The sequence below is a fragment of the Xenopus laevis genome, chromosome 5L (genome assembly GCF_017654675.1).
Source record: "Xenopus laevis strain J_2021 chromosome 5L, Xenopus_laevis_v10.1, whole genome shotgun sequence".
In the NCBI taxonomy this organism is placed as follows: domain Eukaryota; kingdom Metazoa; phylum Chordata; class Amphibia; order Anura; family Pipidae; genus Xenopus; species Xenopus laevis.
Window position 1 is genome coordinate 145,911,033 of NC_054379.1, and position 19,026 is coordinate 145,930,058.

The 19,026-nt window shown below is 42.4% G+C and overlaps 1 protein-coding gene across 3 annotated transcripts; it reads right to left on the bottom strand.

The window, feature by feature from the left end:
- Positions 1-1,161: 1,161 nt before the first annotated feature.
- On the bottom strand, positions 1,162-19,026 carry MGC146443.S (uncharacterized protein mgc146443 S homeolog). Of its 3 annotated transcripts, XM_018263997.2 has the most exons (7): positions 18,870-19,026; positions 7,217-7,338; positions 5,632-5,731; positions 3,764-3,818; positions 3,439-3,523; positions 2,667-2,791; positions 1,162-1,644 (listed from the first exon to the last, which is right to left on the bottom strand). In XM_018263997.2, the coding sequence occupies exons 1-7, from the start codon at positions 18,917-18,919 to the stop codon at positions 1,567-1,569; spliced, it is 615 nt and encodes a 204-aa protein (XP_018119486.1). In that variant the 5' UTR covers positions 18,920-19,026; the 3' UTR covers positions 1,162-1,566. The 3 variants fall into 3 exon arrangements, 1 of the variants encoding a protein (XP_018119486.1); XR_005961402.1 differs by lacking the exons at positions 1,162-1,644; positions 2,667-2,791; positions 3,439-3,523; positions 3,764-3,818; positions 18,870-19,026 and adding an exon at positions 12,969-18,562 and having other exon boundaries at positions 5,716-5,731; XR_005961401.1 differs by lacking the exons at positions 1,162-1,644; positions 2,667-2,791; positions 3,439-3,523; positions 3,764-3,818; positions 18,870-19,026 and adding an exon at positions 12,969-18,555 and having other exon boundaries at positions 5,716-5,731.

A 19,026-nucleotide genomic window follows, 5' to 3' on the forward strand; every position in this document is an offset into this window, starting at 1 on the left:
TTAATTCTCTTAATGAATCTGATCTTTCCATCGTATAGTAAGTTGGAATAGTTACCAGATACTGGGTTTTTCACTTCACCAAAGTGTGTTGCAGCTCCCTGTTAGTACAGCTGAGGAGCTGGAGCCAGGCTTATTAGCCTTGTGCCACTTATCTGTGAGAGACACAGCACTCCGTGCGTTCATGCAGGGGATCTTAAATGGTGACAATGACATCATCACGTCGCATGCGCGTTACGTCCCACTGTTCGCTCCGAGAATGCGCGCCCGCCAAAATAGTAGCGTGTCCAACTCCTAATGGCACAATCAGAGTATGTTCGCAGTCAGTGCGGAACAGCTGATTCAGCTTGCCCCTCTGACCGCCGCAAGTCTCCTCATTTAGGCAATCAGTAAGCCGATTGAATGCTATGCGTATCTTAGATAAGGGGGGCAGCCTGGTTAATGTAACTGCACAGGAAGTGGAGTTAGCCCGGCAAACCTCTGTGTTGCAATTATACCATGCCATAGATAATGGGTATATTGGTAGCTCTACATACCTAGCCCAAAACCCTATTGTACCAGGGTACTGGAATATTCAGAGCCAGTCCAATTGCTGCAAACTGCCAGCAAGGAGGGAGAGGCATAACCAAAGCAAGACAGCTCTTGCATGCCTCAGTGGTATCTGGCGTCTGCTGCAATATGCCAGCAAGGAGGGAACAGCCATTAATGTTGGGATACAGCACTGCATGTATCCATGGAATTTTTGATCAATGTTCCACTTGCTGCAATATGCCAGCAAGAAGGGAACGGACATCTGTGTTGGGAGACAGCTCTGCATGCCTCCATAGTTTGTAGTAGCTGTAAAGGAAAGGTAAAATAAAAACCGAAGAGAGATTTCTATCCTTCACCTCCAAGGCAGGACAAAAGAACTGGGGAATAGAGGTGGAGCCAAGAGACCAATTTTTCTGTCCTGCCTGCAAAGGTGAACCTGGACATAACCCATACGTCTGCACTGACAGGAGGGCCGACTAGAGAAAAGTGTTCCTATGAGTGACCCTACCATTGCTGTGGTTACAGTGCAGATACGATCCCTAGTCACATGGACCTTTGCTTATTCTTTGCCTTAGGGCTTTTTAATGAGTGGCATGTATTTTTGTCAATTCTTAATAAAAACACTGAAAGGCATCAGGGCAAATATGAATTTATAGGCACCACTCAAGTATTTCAGAACTTCAGAAAACATGAACACAATAATCTGTAAATAGAACACCTGCACAATAATCTTACAGAACATCACTTCCTCTCACATTTTATATAATGTAACCATATATATTAACACTTCCCCCCCCACTCATATTTATGCCCAGTCTGTAAACAATGTCACAAAAAGGTGAAGGCATCACTCAGCAGCAACATTAACTTCAGGGAAGGACAACTGAGCAAGCATTTCAGCATAAATATATTGTTGCAGGTTGTCACATGAAAATCAACTGCCGACCCAACTAGGTCTGTAATAAAACAACAACTTGTATGTAGCATAAGGCTGGTTTAGTGTCATATAATTAAAGCTGGTGCCTAAATTTCTGCTCTTTATTTTCTCGATCCAGCTCTAGCCAGATGATCAGCCCTTTCATTCCCCACACTGCCAGAGTGTCCCGGGACATAGTTCTGTAACAAAACAGAGGTATAAGAAAATCTGTGTGTTATTTTCAAGCAATAGCAGGTAAAAACACATCATGCATTTAAAAAGGGCAAGTGATACACACTTAGTAGTTAGTTTTGTTGTTATAAAAGAAAATGAAATTGATAATGGTGGTATTACATGTTGTAACTTTGATATTTAGATAAATGTATGATCTTACAGGTCCTCCATGGTGTTTACAATCCAATTAACATAGGAAAAAAGTCATCACAGACTTAACTAGCAAAACAGGGACACTGGTGGCAGTGTCAGTGTTCTCTTATAGCCTATTTTATTAAAGAACAATTCTGGAAAATTGAAGGCTACCCCTTCAGCTGTATGTTCAGATTTGCTCTGTATAGCTACCATTTTATTACTTTTTTCTTTTTAGGCCCTCTTATTAAAGGGGACCCATCACCCAAAAAAATTATTCAAAATCCTATTTTATCCCATTAGTTAAGCAAAATGAACTTTAATTACATTATATAAATTATTTGATTCTTGTTTCCTTCAGTCTGGGAATTCACTGTGGACACTTATTAAGGCAAGCCTTGCATCATCACAGAATCTTGTTTGTGCACCAGAATGGGGGACGACCTGATGTCCATCCCCATGCCCTGGCTACACAATTAAATGGTTAAGAGAACTGGGAGATGTGGGGAGAGCAGTGACATCTAAGAAGCATACGTAAATTAGGATTGGGCCAAATATTTCACAAATTATTCAGTGTATCCCTACCTTTAACTAATCTTACAATTACCCATCAGTCCAGGGGTTTACTGAAAGAGCAAGTTAGACCCCGGCTAGATTAAAAATAGATCATTTTAAAAACTACAGCAAATAAAATGAAGGGCAACTGCAGTGTAACAATAGATCAGTCAACATCATAACCAAAACATTACTGTAGTTTACCTTTATATTTTTAAAACAAAAATCATCTCAAACAGCATTTAAGCAGAAACGCCTATAATTTAATCCATAATTATTTATTTTTTGCAGCTATTCTTACCCATTTGATGTCCATGTTTTCACACGCTTTATCAAGCTTTTGGAAGTCCTGCTTGTTGATCACATCTCTACCATCAATTGTTTTCCAACCATTTTCTTTCCACTGTGGCACCCACTTTGTCATACCTTAACAGAACCGAAAATATTCAAGTTATAGGGGCTAATCATTATCCTAAATTAAATCCCTTATGAATTCCTAACTGTGTAACATTTGCTGGGAATTCCTAAAGATCAAATTGGCCGATTCGTATCAGTATTGACAAAGACACGAGGTCCACCCATTATCTGATGCATGATGAAAGTGATGAAAGTAATCATAGGACTGGCCAGACCAGATGATTTCAATGTACCTTAGTTGGCAGATTTAAAATTTAGAAATGAGTGTACTTCCCCTTTATTCATACCAATATCAACAGCATTCAATTGTTTCAGAAAAAGTAACTATATTTGGGGTAATACATTGCAACAGCCTTTTATAAATTAGTTGAAATGGATCATTAATCATGTATATGGCCTGTTGTGCTTTCAAGATAGGGACTTCATATAATTAAAAATCCAAAATGATTTTGCATAAACAAGCTTGCATTCTTTATTATAATCTTTGATTGGTCCATACTTCAGGCATGAGACTATATAAACGAAATGGCAGCCAATTAAGATACCAGACGAAGTGTGGTATAACTCTAGGTTCATTTTTAATTTTGTTTAAACAAAACAATTTAAATACATGAATTAAACAATTTGAATACACAAGTGCCAGTATGAAGACTTACCATTTATAGTGAACTTGCTGTCCGTATTTATTTTAAGACTGGTGATATTGTCGTTCCGGGCTTGTCTCACAGCAGTGCTGGCAGCCTTGATAAAGACAATCATTACAATTGGTTACAAATGAATGTCCGTGGTGGAAAGAAGGACTGGGAGAACATAATTACTGACAATGTATTTCTTAAAGGAGGAGAAGGAAAGTTAAAGGGCACCTGTTGGGCAAATAAATATCTCCAACCAAAAGTGAGGGCTAATAGAGCCTGCACTCCAGTTGGGGGTAAACAAGACATGCCGTCCTAAAGCTTTCCTTCTCCTTTAAAATACGCTCACCTCAATTTCTGCTCTTTGGTTGGTTTGCCTTCCTTTAAGCTTAGCAGAAACATTTCTGTGAAAGAAAATAATATGTATATTAAAAAGGTATTAGTTAAAGCACTCAGAAGGAGGGAAGTCCATTCTTAACTCAATTTCAGACATCATAGCAGTAGTCTTAACTGAATATTAAAACAAAAAAAACACGGACTCATTTAGAAAAGCCACTTGCTACGTTTACAAATTCATGTAAAAGACTTCTGAAACATATCCATGCTGTATATAAAACTAAGTAGTACAGGTATGGGACCTGTTATCCAGAATGATCAGGACCTGGGGTTTTCCGGATCTTTCTGTAATTTGCATCTTCATATCATTAGTCTACTAGGAAATAACGTAAATATTAAATAAACCCAATAGGCTGGTTTTGCCTCCAATAAGGATTAATTATATCTTAGTTGGGATCAAGTACAAGCTACTGTTTTATTATTACAGAGAAAAAGAAAATCATTTTTTTTTAAAAAATTTGTATTATTTGGATAAAATGGAGTCTATGGGAGATGTCCTTTCCGTACGTCAGAGCTTTCTGGATAACGGGTTTCCGGATAACGGATCTTATACCTGTATACAGAAAGGGGAAAGCATTCTCTGTGTCAGCTAATGTAACATAAGTACTTCTTAATTTTGGGGCTACCTTAGAACAGACCATAAGGACACGCTGTACAAATCAGAGAACAATGAAGGCAAAGGCATTAGAAAACAAACTGGCCTTTGCACACACGCCCCCCTTCATTTCAGGTTTCTGTGAATTAAGTTTCTAAACCAACAAATAATATCAAAACAAACATTTAACTGCACTGAATGTCAAACTAACGTTAGCTGCTGAGGAAATCACACAAGGCTCCATTAAGTCTGCAGGATAGAGGTGACACTAAGCAGGAGACACATAAGACTAACATACTCACCACAGGACATTTTTTACATTTCATGTTACACCATAAGTTGGTGATAAAACTGCAAACAAGGCCACTGACATACAAAGATATTAGTCGACCCATTATATCTCCTCTAGTGCAGGTAACTAATCTCCTCTGAATACTTTCCCACCGGCAATGTAAATCACTGGTGAGTCTCTTTAGCTTTCCAAGGTCACCTGAAGTTTCCTCGGGAGGCAACATTATTTCTGGTGGGAAACCACTCGCAGGAGATTAATCTTCTTGTGTGTCAGTGGCCCAATAGCCCTCCACATATGACTTCTACTGATGCCTTTCAATTGCTCAGCCAGTGGCCCACACTTGTTTCTGGTTGGCTGATAATACCCTAAGTGTCCAGTTAAAGGACCATTAATTTTTTTTTAAATGTTTTTTTAACGAAAAAATAACACCAAGACAGTTTTCACTTTTAATTCGCAAAGCTTTTATTAAGGAACGACTTACCGATTCTTTGCTTGCGCTCCTCTTCAGAAACGGCGACAATCCATCGTGTGGTGCTCAATTTCTCCTCCCTGGCTATCACCTATAGGAGGGAGGATAAATTGATGGCAGCACAATGGATTGCCGCCCTATCGCCGTTTCTGAAGAGGAGCGCAAGCAAAGAATCGGTAAGTAATTTCTTGATAAAAGCATTGTGAATTAAAAGTGAAAACTGTCTTGATGGGTTTTTTTTCAGTAGAAAGAAAACATTTTTTTAAAAAAAAAAAGTTACTGGTCTTTTAACTGAAATTTTCATCTCATAGATCAATACATTTTTTCATTGTTCAAAGAAACCAGCTCGGATGCCCCCACACGATAGTTATGACATAACTTGTAGCCAAGTGTACAGCCTCTTAAATGTCTTCAGCTTTGTGCAATGTAACACACAGGATGCTCATGAAGAATTAGGAAACATACCTTGAGTCATCAGGACCCCAATAAACCCCGATGCCTCCATTTGCACCATATTGACCATTCCTGGAGCAGCAGCCGTCTGTATACACCTCAGCTGAACGTCCTGTAAGAAACAGCAGCATCACTAGTTCTAGACAGCAGGACTAGATGAGCAAACTAGTGTTTTTACTATAGGACTAAACAATTACCCAGCCCTGTAACACCCACAAGACTACTGATCTAAGGACATAGAATGCTTATCCTGCTCAGCATTGTAATGGGGGGCATCAGTACTATCATTATTACTGCAGGTGTAACCAGAACTTTATGCCAACAGTCATTTCAATAAGGTCCCTGGTGTAGCGTCACAGGCACCATCTTGATCTTCTCTTCCCAGCAATGTCGCACCAGAAGCAATTGCAGCTGAATCCTTGCCAATTGTTCGGCAGAAAACATCAAGTGGTGGAAGATGACAACCCCTCTGTGCTACTCTCCCTTTTCTGTACAGCTACTGAGAATGGGGTAGTATTGGGGATGCACAGCAGTGCAGTTCAGGAGAGAAGCCTCTTTAGAGGAACTACATGATATAAATGCATGTTGTTCTCTGCTAAACGGCAGATTTAAAGGGAAATAGGCCCCAATTTATTTTAGACATAAGCTCATTCACTTGGGCTTATTTAGGAAAGTGGTAAATGACACAAATTTTCCAGGATATACACTTTTTTTTTACAGACATACCCGATACTAGATTCAAAAGAACTCATGTCTGGTTGTTTGTCAGTTCCCCACCCTCCTAGAGCCTCCCTGTAATGCAACCTTTGTTCCATTGTAAAATGATGAATTCTGGGACTTGAAGTCCTTCTCCTCTCCAGTGAATCTGTGCATCACCCCCTAGTGAATCCCTGGACTATGTTAAGTAGAGGGATGTCAAGTCCCAGAATTCATCTTGGACAAACCATGGGAAGAGGATGAATAGATCCTTGGAAATATCAGAGTTTTCTTCAGTTTGTGTTTTATTTAAAAATAGAATCCCGGAAGTTCAGATACTGTGTATATACCAGGGTGGCGGCCAGGAGCTCTGTTGCTCTTCTTTGCATTTTAAAGGGGTAGTTCACCTTTAAGGTAACTTTTATTATGTTATAGAACAGCCAATTCTAAGCAACCTTTCAATTGGTTTTCATTATTTATAGTTTTTAAGTTATTTGCCTTTTTCTTCAGACTCTTTGCAGCTTTCAAATGGGCGTCGCTGACTCCCTTCTAACAAACAAATGCTCTGTAAGGCTACAAATTTATTGTTATGGCTACTTTTTATTACAGATCCTTCTATTCAGGTCTCTCCTATTCCAATCTCTTATTCGAATTAATGCTTGGCTGCTAGGGTAATTTGGACTCTAGTTACCAGATTGGTTAAAATGCAAATTGAAGAGCTGCTGAATAAAAAGCTAAATAACGCAAAAATGATAAAAACTGAAAAATGCCTGAAAGTTTAGGTGGGCTTTTAGTTTCCTTTAAAGATGTAGAAAATGAAGATGTAGCATGTACCTTAGTTCTTTATTCAGAATCATATACACGGATTGTATAGCAAGCTTCCCTGCACACACACACTCACCTGCTGAGGAATAAGGAGAATATCTCTCGTGGCTCTCTGAAAAGTCCCTCGCTTGTCTGTATGTTGGAAATTTCCTAAAGCTTGCATAGGGATAGCGATCCACTTGTTCTCTGCATTCCTCCCTAAGTGGCATACCAGGAGCTTACTTAGAACCCATGTACAAATTAAATGTATACATCAACAGAAATATCAGACACAAAGTGCTGTATCCCCCTCCTCACAACTAATTCTATACTAGTGACACTTGGGTTGGGCACATTCAGGGCAACAATTGCCCCCAGAGATGGGTTTCAGGTTCACTGCCAGCATGGCTACTACCTTTCTGTGCCAATTTAAGCCCCACTAGTAAAAAAAAATAAAAATTGAATTTTAATTTTATTTAAAATGGGAAGTCAGAGAAATGTATTTAGATCAATGGATTCTCGAGGCAAATAAGCATACTATGGGTATGGGATCTGGAAACCCATTATCCAGAAAGCTCAAAATATCGGAAAGGCCATCTCCCATAGACTCCATTTTATCCAAATGTTTAAAAATGATTTCCTTTTTTTCTGCAATAATAAAACAGTACCTTGTTCTACGATATTAGATATACCGTAATTAATCCTTATTGGAAGCAATAAGGGAAGGGGTTAATTACTGGGAGTCGGATTATCTACTGCACAAGGACCAGACATGGAGTAGCTTCAATTTACCCATTTCGTTCAAAAAGAGAGTAGACTTTTTCATGGTTAAAATAACAAGCAAAAATGATGTTCAGCACAAGCCCTAATTGTTGAACTCATGTTGGAAATAGTGTATACATCTGACTTTAAAATCACATTTGAGGCCAGATTCTACAATTAGGGTATTTGAGTAATTCCTCAGCTGCCGTTTACATTATGGGAAACAAGACAGCACTTTTGTTGTCCACAACTGAACCCAGAGGTAAAATACTGTGTCAATTCCGTTTGGTGCTCAAGCAAAGTGATGTTCAGCACAAGCCCTAATTGTCGAACTCATGTTGAAAATAGTGTATACCGTCCCCTTTAAATCTGACTTCAAAATCACATTTGAGTAATTCCTCAGCTGCCATTTACATTATGGGCAATAAGACAGCATTTTGTCATCCACAACTGAACCCAGAGGTAAAATACTGCGTCACTGCCTCTATACTGCAGAACAGGCCACTTACTGTATTATTACCCATTATTTCAACTGCAATTACTTGTTACTCAACTTTAATGTTTGTCCCTGCCCCAGATACAGTGGCACTAAGATCAATTAGAAGTCACGTAACGCAAAGTAAACTCAGGGATAGTAAGTAACCAGGGAGCTGCCTCCAGATAAGTTCAATGGCACATGGTAAGATCTGCCTTCATTTGCATTTTCCAAAGATTAAGCCAAATCACCACAAGTAATGTAAATTTACGTGCACAGATTCAAATGTTAGCAAACAAGGCAGCATTATCAGATCTGTCACCCGTGGTAGCGAATTTTTACCGCAAGGACAATCTGCCATTACCCTAAGAGCCCAGAAAGGTGCCCCCAACCAACAGCTTCTCCTTACAGTCCCTTGATTTATCCCCAACCACCTGACCTCTGCCCCTATACCTAAGTTTGTCAACCATTCCCAGCATTTATTAACAGCAGTAAACAGCTGGGTAGTTGAACGTTAGCAATATAGTACAGCCATTCTACCCATATACCATCTGTTTCACGGGCATTTGCACTGTCCACTCATCAAGATCTACAGATTTTCTATACGCTATTCTCTCTCTATATATATATATATACAGTGGTGTGAAAAACTATTTGCCCCCTTCCTGATTTCTTATTCTTTTGCATGTTTGTCACACTTAAATGTTTCTGCTCATCAAAAACCGTTAACTATTAGTCAAAGATAACATAATTGAACACAAAATGCAGTTTTTAAATGAAGGTTTACGTTATTAAGGGAGAAAAAAAACTCCAAATCTACATGGGCCTGTGTGAAAAAGTGATTGCCCCCTTGTTAAAAAATAACTTAACTGTGGTTTATCACACCTGAGTTCAATTTCAAAGGTTATAAAGCCATTTCTAAAGCTTTGGGACTCCAGCGAACCACAGTGAGAGCCATTATCCACAAATGGCAAAAACATGGAACAGTGGTGAACCTTCCCAGGAGTGGCCGGCCGACCAAAATTACCCCAAGAGCGCAGAGACAACTCATCCGAGAGGCCACAAAAGACCCCAGGACAACATCTAAAGAACTGCAGGCCTCACTTGCCTCAATTAAGGTCAGTGTTCACGACTCCACCTTAAGAAAGAGACTGGGCAAAAACGGCCTGCATGGCAGATTTCCAAGGCGCAAACCACTTTTAAGCAAAAAGAACATTAAGGCTCGTCTCAATTTTGCTAAAAAACATCTCAATGTTTGCCAAGACTTTTGGGAAAATACCTTGTGGACCAACGAGACAAAAGTTGAACTTTTTGGAAGGTGCGCGTCCCGTTACATCTGGAGTAAAAGTAACACAGCATTTCAGAAAAAGAACATCATACCAACAGTAAAATATGGTGGTGGTAGTGTGATGGTCTGGGGTTGTTTTGCTGCTTCAGGACCTGGAAGACTTGCTGTGATAGATGGAACCATGAATTCTACTGTCTACCAAAAAATCCTGAAGGAGAATGTCCGGCCATCTGTTCGTCAACTCAAGCTGAAGCGATCTTGGGTGCTGCAGCAGGACAATGACCCAAAACACACCAGCAAATCCACCTCTGAATGGCTGAAGAAAAACAAAATGAAGACTTTGGAGTGGCCTAGTCAAAGTCCTGACCTGAATCCTATTGAGATGTTGTGGCATGACCTTAAAAAGGCGGTTCATGCTAGAAAACCCTCAAATAAAGCTGAATTACAACAATTCTGCAAAGATGAGTGGGCCAAAATTCCTCCAGAGCGCTGTAAAAGACTCGTTGCAAGTTATTGCAAACGCTTGATTGCAGTTATTGCTGCTAAGGGTGGCCCAACCAGTTATTAGGTTCAGGGGGCAATTACTTTTTCACACAGGTTTGGATTTCTTTTCTCCCTAAATAATAAAAACCCTAATTTAAAAACTGCATTTTGTGTTTATTTGTGTTATCTTTGACTAATAGTTAAATGTGTTTGATGATCAGAAACATTTTGTGTGACAAACATGCAAAAGAATAAGAAATCAGGAAGGGGGCAAATAGTTTTTCACACCACTGTAGTCCAAAAATAAAAGGAAGCACTCATGGCATAAAGGTTGTTAGAAGTCCTTTACTGAATCAAAATTACTGTGTCCAAACGGAATGTGAGGGTCTCCAAAAATGTGAAAACAAATGTAAAAAGTAGAAAATTTATTAGGACATGATACCTAACGCGTTTCGTGCCTATTGGGGCACTTACTCATATCCTATGAGTAAGTGCCCCAATAGGCACGAAATGCGTTAGGTATCCTATGAGTAAGTGCCCCAATTGGCACGAAACGCGTTAGGTATCATGTCCTAATAAATTTTCTACTTTTTACATTTGTTTTCGCATTTTTGGAGAACCTCACATTCCGTTTGGACACAGTAATTTTGATTTTGCACCTTGGGACTGAGGTGAACTGTGAGTGTTTTCTCCTTCATTCTTTACTTTATTTGGTATTTTTTGATTTAAATATCGATTTATTTATTAAAGGGTACCACATTTATTCATTATGATGTGGCAGTAGCACAAACCTTGTCTCTATAGTCCTTTACTGAATCCCCCGCAAAAGATTTGGCCGAAAACTGAACCAAATTTGCATATGCAAATTAGGGGTGGGAAGGGAAAAACATTTTTAACTTCCTTGTTTTGTGACAAAAAGTCATGCGATTTTCCTGCCCACCCCAAATTTGCATATGCAAATTAGGATTTGGCTCAGCCAGGCGGATTAAACAATGGGCACCTGGAAAGACTCTCCCAATGTTTTAAAATACTGTGTGTCCCTTAGTGTAGGCACGGGGTCGGGCAGATCCAAAAAAAAAAAAACTTAAAACACCTTTGTATTTGAAAAGAGATGGAACCTCTGCCTGCCCATTAAAACCGTAACCGCATGACAATGTGAAACACTGATTCCAATAGTCGGTATTGGTCATAATAGAGGTATTAGCCTCTAGCCCAGGGGTCTCCATCCTTTATACCTGTGAGCTGCATTCAAATGTTAAGAGAGTTGGGGAGCAACACAAGCATGAAATTCCTGGGGATTTCAAATAAGGGCTGTGATTGGCTATTAGGTACCCCTATATGGACCGGCAGACTACAGGAGGCTCTGTTTCACAGTACATCTGGATTTTATACAACAAAAACTTGCCTCCAAGCACAAAATGAAAAGAATCAGCTTTGAGACCACTGAGAGCAACATCCAAGGGGGTTGGAATGCAACTTGTTTCTCAGGAGCCACTGGTTGGGGATCACTGGTCTGGTCCAATGGGGAGATGGTATAGGGGAGAGAGACTTGAGGCGTTGGGAATAGTGAATGAGGAAAGGTTCAGGGTACAGACACAGGAGTAAAAGGGCAAAGAGTTGGGGAAGAATACACAGCCAGGGTTGCCATGTTTCCAGCCATAATTGGGCTACTAAATTAAAGCCCAGGCAGGTTATGAAAGTAAAAATTGGGCTACTTTTTGGGCCTTTGGCTAGTTTGTACTTTGGAAACCAGCCAAAGTTTTTTGTTGCCCTAACGTGCCAAGCCTGTGTCTCCCAATGCATGTTGGGTAAAGTAGTTTAATAATTTACTGACTGCCAAGTTTAATGTAACGCTACAGTACCCAGCATGCAATGGGAATGACTTGTGTAGAAGTCGGGAGTTACCAGATTTTGGGCTCTGTACCCCCAGTCTCCTGTTCCTCTTAAAGGAGAAGAAAACCCTTTCAGCGCAAAACCCCTGCTGGGCAAATGGCCCTAATTTGCTACTTACCCCTCAGCGCAGGTCCTCTCCTGTGGAGTTTGCAGGCGCCATCTTCTCCCTGGAGTTTGGCGGCGCATGCGCAGCAGGAGCATTTGCCGGTTGGAATATACTGCGCAATGCGCCGAAAGTCACAAAGTTTTCCGATTTCCTTTTTCGGCAACTTTGACTTTTGGTGCATGCGCAGTATATTCCAACCGGCAAATGCTCCTACTACGCATGCGCGCCAGGGAATCCAGGAAGAAGATGGCGTCTGCGAACTCCACGGGAGAGGACCTGCGCCGAGGGGTAAGTAGCAATTTAGGGGCATTTGACCGGGGGGAGGGGTGTTGCGCCGAAAGGGTTTCCTTCTCCTTTAAGCATTCTCGCGTTTTTTGGACAATTTTCGGGCAAAGAAATCATGTGGCGCCACAATGTCTAGAGGTTGACCCATTTTACCAATATTTATTGAAATTATATATGAATTAGGGTCCCCTATACTTTCTGGGCCCCCCTCTGTAGTTACAACCCTAGTGAGGGGCGAATCTGTCCCATTTCACTTCATGGGAAACTTTGCAAATCGGTGAAAGTTTAAAGAAAGCATATTTCCACTTATATTTTATTTTCCCCTGCACATATTGGGCTACATGTGCTACGAAGTGATTCGTGGCTGGTTTTGTAGCTAATTTTGAAAATTTGACCCGGCAACCCAGCACACAGATTTAAGTGCCACACCCAGTCCCGCTCCCGCCTAATGCGCACCACGTGATCGCGTATATACTGGCGCCGTTATTCCGGGAGATAATGGCGCGTTACGTAATAATCCAGCTCTACCCTTGTGCGAAATAAGTAGATTTTCTTACCTGATAAATCTCTTTTGCGTAGGCCCGTACTGTCAGTGCAGGACGTATGGGGGTTAAGTTCTCCTCTCTGGAGGCAGGACAAACAATGATTAAATCTTTAGGCTCCTCCTCTTCCTGTGTCTCCTCTATCCCCAGTTTATTGTAAAGTCTGTGAATGGAGACACACACACACACAACATAGAGAGAAACTAACTCCCTATCTAACTCAGGCACGGCAGCAACCGGCACCCCACCAAAAATACAAGGGCGGGATGCTGCACTGACAGTACGGGCCTACGCAAAAGAGATTTATCAGGTAAGAAAATCTACTTTTATGCGTACGGCCCTACCTGTCAGTGCAGGACGTATGGGGATGTCCCAAAGTCGTCCTAAAAAGGGTAGGGTGAACTATTAACTGGTCAAAATGGAAAGAGAAAAGAAAAAAAAGGAATAAGGAAGCTAACTATGTGCTACTGCTGCTTGTAGCACCTTCCTTCCAAAATCTGATTGGCTTGAATTAAAAATGTCAAACTTGTAAAACTTGGAAAAGGTATGCGGAGAAGACCAAGTGGCCGCCTTGCAAATTGCTTCTAGAGAAGCATCTAGTTGAAAAGCCCAAGAAGTGCTAACTTTCCTTGTAGAATGGGCTGTAAGTAGCGTCGGAGGACTTAGACCAGCTTTGGTGTAAGCCTCCGAAATGGTAGTGACCAGCCATCGGGCAATGGAACGTTTTGAAGCTGGAAATCCCTCTCTGTTACCCCCAAAAAGGACAAAAAGGGCATCTGACTGTCTGAGGGACTTGGTCTTAGAGACATAAGTCTTTAAGGCTCTAACAGGATCAAGAACCGAAACGTCTAGCGTGTGATCCTCTGAACCTAGAGGACGAAGGACCGGAATTACAATGTCCTGATTGACGTGGAATTCTGACACCATCTTTGGAAGAAAGGTTGGATTGGTACGAAGTACCGCTTTGTCAGCGTGAATTTTTAACCATGGATGTATGCATGAGAGGGCAGCCAACTCGGAAACCCTCCTAGCTGAGGCTATGGCTAGAAGAAAAACCACTTTGAGAGTGAGATATTTTAAGTCAATGGACTCTATTGGTTCAAAGGGAGGTCCTTGAAGAGCTGTTAATACCAGGTTGAGATCCCACTGAGGGACTGGTCTCCGGGACGGAGGCCTAATTCTATATAGGCCTTGAAAAAATAATTTTACTTCTGGGAGAACAGCCCACTGAATGTGAAGAAGGGCTGCTAAAGCGGAAGCTTGAACTTTAAGAGAGTTTATGCTAAGGTTCATGTCGAAGCCTGCTTGCAGGAATTGTAAGATTTGTGGAGAGTGACAACTATCCCATAGTATGCTATGAGATTCGCACCAGGAAAGAAAGGTCCGCCAAACTCTATGATAAGCCTTAGCTGTAGAGGAACGTCTAGCCGCTAGTAGTGTAGCTATGACTGGGGCTGAAAATCCCTTGCGTTCCCAGACACGGGATTCAAAAGAAATGCCGTCAAATGAAGCTTGTGCACGTCTGGGTACCAGGATGGACCCTGTGTTAGCAAATCCGGTAGTGCTGGTAACTTGAAAGGTTGATCCCCTAGCATGGACATTATGTCCGCGAACCATGTCCGTGCAGGCCATGCTGGTGCTACCAGGATCGTGGGTACTCGTTCTTGCCGAATTTTGGTGAGTATCCTCTGCAACATAGGTATTGGCGGGAAGGCGTAGGCCATCCTGAATGACCAGGGAGTAGCCAGCGAGTCTACAGCCTCTGCCATTGGATCCTTGATCTTGGAGAAAAACCTTGACAGTTGATTGTTGTGTCTGGACGCCATCACGTCTACACACGGTGTTCCCCACCTGACTGTCAGCATTTGAAATATGGAAGTTTTCAGTTTCCACTCCCCTGGGTCTAGAGTGTTGCGGCTGAGATAGTCTGCCTGCCAATTTAGCAGGCCTGGAATGTAGATGGCTGTGAGATGAACTGAGTTGGACTCGGCCCAATGTATGATCTTTGCTATTTCCGCCATTGCTGCTGCACTTCTCGTGCCACCCTGTTTGTTGAGGTAGGCAACTGTTGTGCAGTTGTCCGACTGGATCCGCACATGGGCCGACTGACAGAGTGGGGTCCAGTGAAGGAGTGCATTGAACACAGCCCGCATCTCTAAAATGTTGATGTGAAGCTTTTGCTCTTGTTGGTTCCAAAGCCCTTGGCAACTTTGGTGTTGGTAGGTTGCTCCCCATCCTCTGAGACTCGCGTCCGTGGTAATAACCAGGGGTGGGGGCAAGTGCCAGGGTTTGCCCTTGGCTAGGTTGTGATGGAGAGACCACCAACGTAAACTGATTTGTACAGTCTGGGGAAGCAGAATTTGTTGGGAAAGATCTTGATGATCTCCGTTCCACTGACGTAGGAATTCTCTTTGTAGAGGCCTCATGTGAAACTTTGCGAAGGGAACTGCATCTATGGTAGATGCCATTAGACCCAATAGTTGTAGGGCGTTGAAAGTGGTTGTTACTTCGCCTGCCAGTGTTGAAATAAGGAATTGAATCTTTGTGATCTTTTCTGCTGGTAGAAAAAGACGTTGTAGTTTGGAGTCTACTATCATGCCCAAGAAGGGAAGATTTTGACTGGGGCAAAGGATACTTTTTTGATAGTTGATTATCCAACCGTGTCTTGTCAGCTGTTGAATGCAGAGCTGAGTTGCTTCTGTTGCCTTCTGTGCGGAGTCTGCGAAAATAAGGATATCGTCCAGGTATGGAAAGATATGAATGCCCTGGTGACGAATTGTGGCTATCAGGGCCCCGAGGACCTTTGTGAATATCCGTGGGGCCGAAGTGAGTCCAAAGGGCATGGCCTGAAACTGGTAATGCTGCTGATTTATATAGAAGCGTAGGTATTTGTAATGTTCCTGGAAAATGGGAATGTGTAAGTAAGCGTCCTTCAAGTCTACTTTGGTCATGAAGGCCGCTGATGGAATGGATGCTGTTATGGAGCGAATTGTCTCCATCTTGAAGCGTTGATAACGTACAAACTTGTTGAGGGAGTGAAGGTTGAGGATGGGACGAAAACCACCGTCTTTTTTTGGTACTAGAAAAAGGTTTGAGTAGAAACCATGAAAGTGTTCTTTCACTGGAACTGGAGCAATGACCTTTTTTTGAAGCATATCTTGAACAATGTTGGACATTGCTAAAGCTTTGACGGGGTTTGAAGGCAGTTTGGAAGGAACAAAACGGTGATGTGGAAAGGTGTTGAAAAATATCTTGTGACCTAGAGAGACAGTTCTTAGAATCCAAGAATCCGGTATGGATGTCTGCCAAATCTTGGAAAATTCCTTTAGTCTGCCTCCTAGTGTATTGTTTTGAGGAGGAGGCAGAGAGTCAGGAATCCTGAGTCTTTGATGGGCCACCTTTCCTGGGTGCCTTGGAATGGTTTTGCCAGGACTTGAACCTCTTGTTGGAGGCCTGTTGTGTAGGGGGTCTGCCTCTACTGGATTGTCTGTTGAAGGAACCCCAAGAACGCCGATGGTAGTTGCGTTTATGGGAGTCTCTCTGTGGTCTTTTGCCTTGAGGAAGGAAGACACCTTTACCTCCTGTGACTTCTGAAATGATTTTTTTCAGTTCAGGACCAAAAAGTTGTTGACCTTCGAATTTTAAGGAGACTAACCTGTTCTTGGAGGCCGCATCTCCTGACCACTGTCGGAGCCAGAGTGCTCTTCTTGCGGCTATGGCTGCTGCTGAAGATTTGGCAGCCAACTTAGATATTTCTAGTGAAGCGTCACTGAGGAAGGACAACGCTAGTGTGAGCTTGTCTAGGATGGCATCGGAATCTGTGTGAGGTGAGGGGTGTTTTAATTCTTGGCACCAAAATTTGGCGGTGCGAGCTACGCTAAAAGCAGCCGAGGCTGGTTGAATAATAGCTGCGGAGTGGAGAAAATCCCTTTTTAGGGCAGATTCCATCTTTTTATCCATGGGATCCCTGAATGAACCCGCATCTTCTGCGGGAAGAGTAGTGTTTTTTGATAAACGTACAATGGCTGGATCAACTTTAGGTGATTTGTCCCAGCATTGCTTGTGTTCCTCTGTTATGGGGAATTTGGCATAAAACTTTTGTGGAATGTTATTTCTCTTGTCTGGATCAGACCATTCCTTAGATATCATCTGAGAAATGGATTTGCTAGTAGGAAAGGATCTAGACTTTTTAGGTGTATTGCCAAGTACCTTGTCAGCCTTTGACAGTTGTGGTTGTGTTTCAGTGATCTCTAGGGTATCACGAAGGTGTTTAAGTAGGAGTTTAATGTCCTCTGGTTGTTTATGGGAGGCAGGTTCGTCAGAATCTGAATTATCAGAGTCAGAGGAATAGCTGTTATAGGACTCTTCGTCAGATAGAGAGGAAGAGGAACTATCGTGAAAACGTTTTGGAAATTTAGGCTTAGGTCTAGGCTTAGAGAAAGATTGAACAGACACAGCTTGCTGTACAGATGAGTTAATCTGGGTCTGTAGCCACCCCAAAAAATGAGAGAACTGATTGTCAGTTACAGTAGATGTATTGGCAGAAATAGAAGGTATATTATGATCTGGCTGCTGCTGTGGTGAAGCATTTGCAGAGCTAACAGGACCAGGAGAAAATTGTGGGTTATTCTCAAAATCTGAAGTGTCCTGAGCTGCATGCCCCAAAGCTGTAGTAATAGATTTGGGTTGCTGTACATCTGGGTCTGAGTCAGAAATTTGGTGAGATTTAACCATCCTTGTTAGCCTAGGTGGAGATGGTGAAGGTAAAAGAGGAGCTTTTTTTGCTTTCTTTTTAGTGACTCTGGAAGATTTCCTGGGGATGACTATTGGCTCAGAAAGATCTGCAATGAGATCTGCTAGCTCCTTTGAATGTGCCATAACTGTGGAAAACCCAGTGTGCAATGATCAGACTGAGGAAACAGGAAAAAAAAACAGGAACTTATCTGTTCTTATGTCTCTGCTCCGTGATGTCCTCTGTTTAGCACAGAGAAAAGGCGCGAAGCTGGAACCGTGACGTCATCAAAGAGCGCCTTAGTCAGGGAAAAAATGCGCGAAGACAAGGAACGCCTCTACTGACGTCATCCACAGCGCCTAGGAAGGCGACGCGCCTGCAGAATTTTCATCCCCCGCGCCTGGAGGCTGTTATAGAACAGCGTGCACGATTAGGCAGAGGCGCAGAGGAGATGGAACCAATGGTGCACACATGGGGAGCTCTTGAAGGCTCTGAGGCACGTAGGATGCCAGGGGGAAGGGTCCCGCCGGTCATCCAGAGTTTCCCTTGTATTACAGGGGTTAGGGAGCACACACTGCCCGCCGAGTGAGGGGGGGGGGGCTCACCATAACCCGGGAATCACGCTGAATAAGCGGAGCAACACCAAACCATAAGGAAGGGGCTCAGTAAGAGAACCGGGGCTCATGCATTTATACTAAAGGAGCACATAACCTTAGTAAGGGGCTCACCTTAGACAGAGCACTCCAGGTAAATCCTTAATGTTCTTGTTGGAAGAGGATTGTTGGGAGTGTCCACCTCCGAGCAGGACAAACAAAAAACTGGGGATAGAGGAGACACAGGAAGAGGAGGAGCCTAAAGATTTAATCATTGTTTGTCCTGCCTCCAGAGAGGAGAACTTAACCCCCATACGTCCTGCACTGACAGGTAGGGCCGTACGCATAAATAAGAATTATATGAGCGTAATCCTTAATCACTATTAATTTCCCAATATAAAACCCGAACGACGTTTGAAGACAACCCGCCCGCGCCGCGCGCTATCAAAAGCTTATCGGAGGATGCTGAGAGTTGTAGTACAGCAGCGGTTGCCATTAGCCCTTCCCTGCCCTAGAAAGGAACGCCTCTAAAGGGGAATAAAGATGCGCAGGAGGTGGGATTCACACTCATCACTAGTATTTTTTTCTTACCAGGTATCATAGACTCCGACCTGGCGGCCGCGGCGCACTGCGTATGGCATCGCGTTAAGTGAGGAGATACACGAGCAACTCAAAGGCGTGTCTCACACCGACGGCGAACTAAAGAATCCTCAAGTTTTGGTGGGGCAGCGTCGGGGAGGGGCATGAC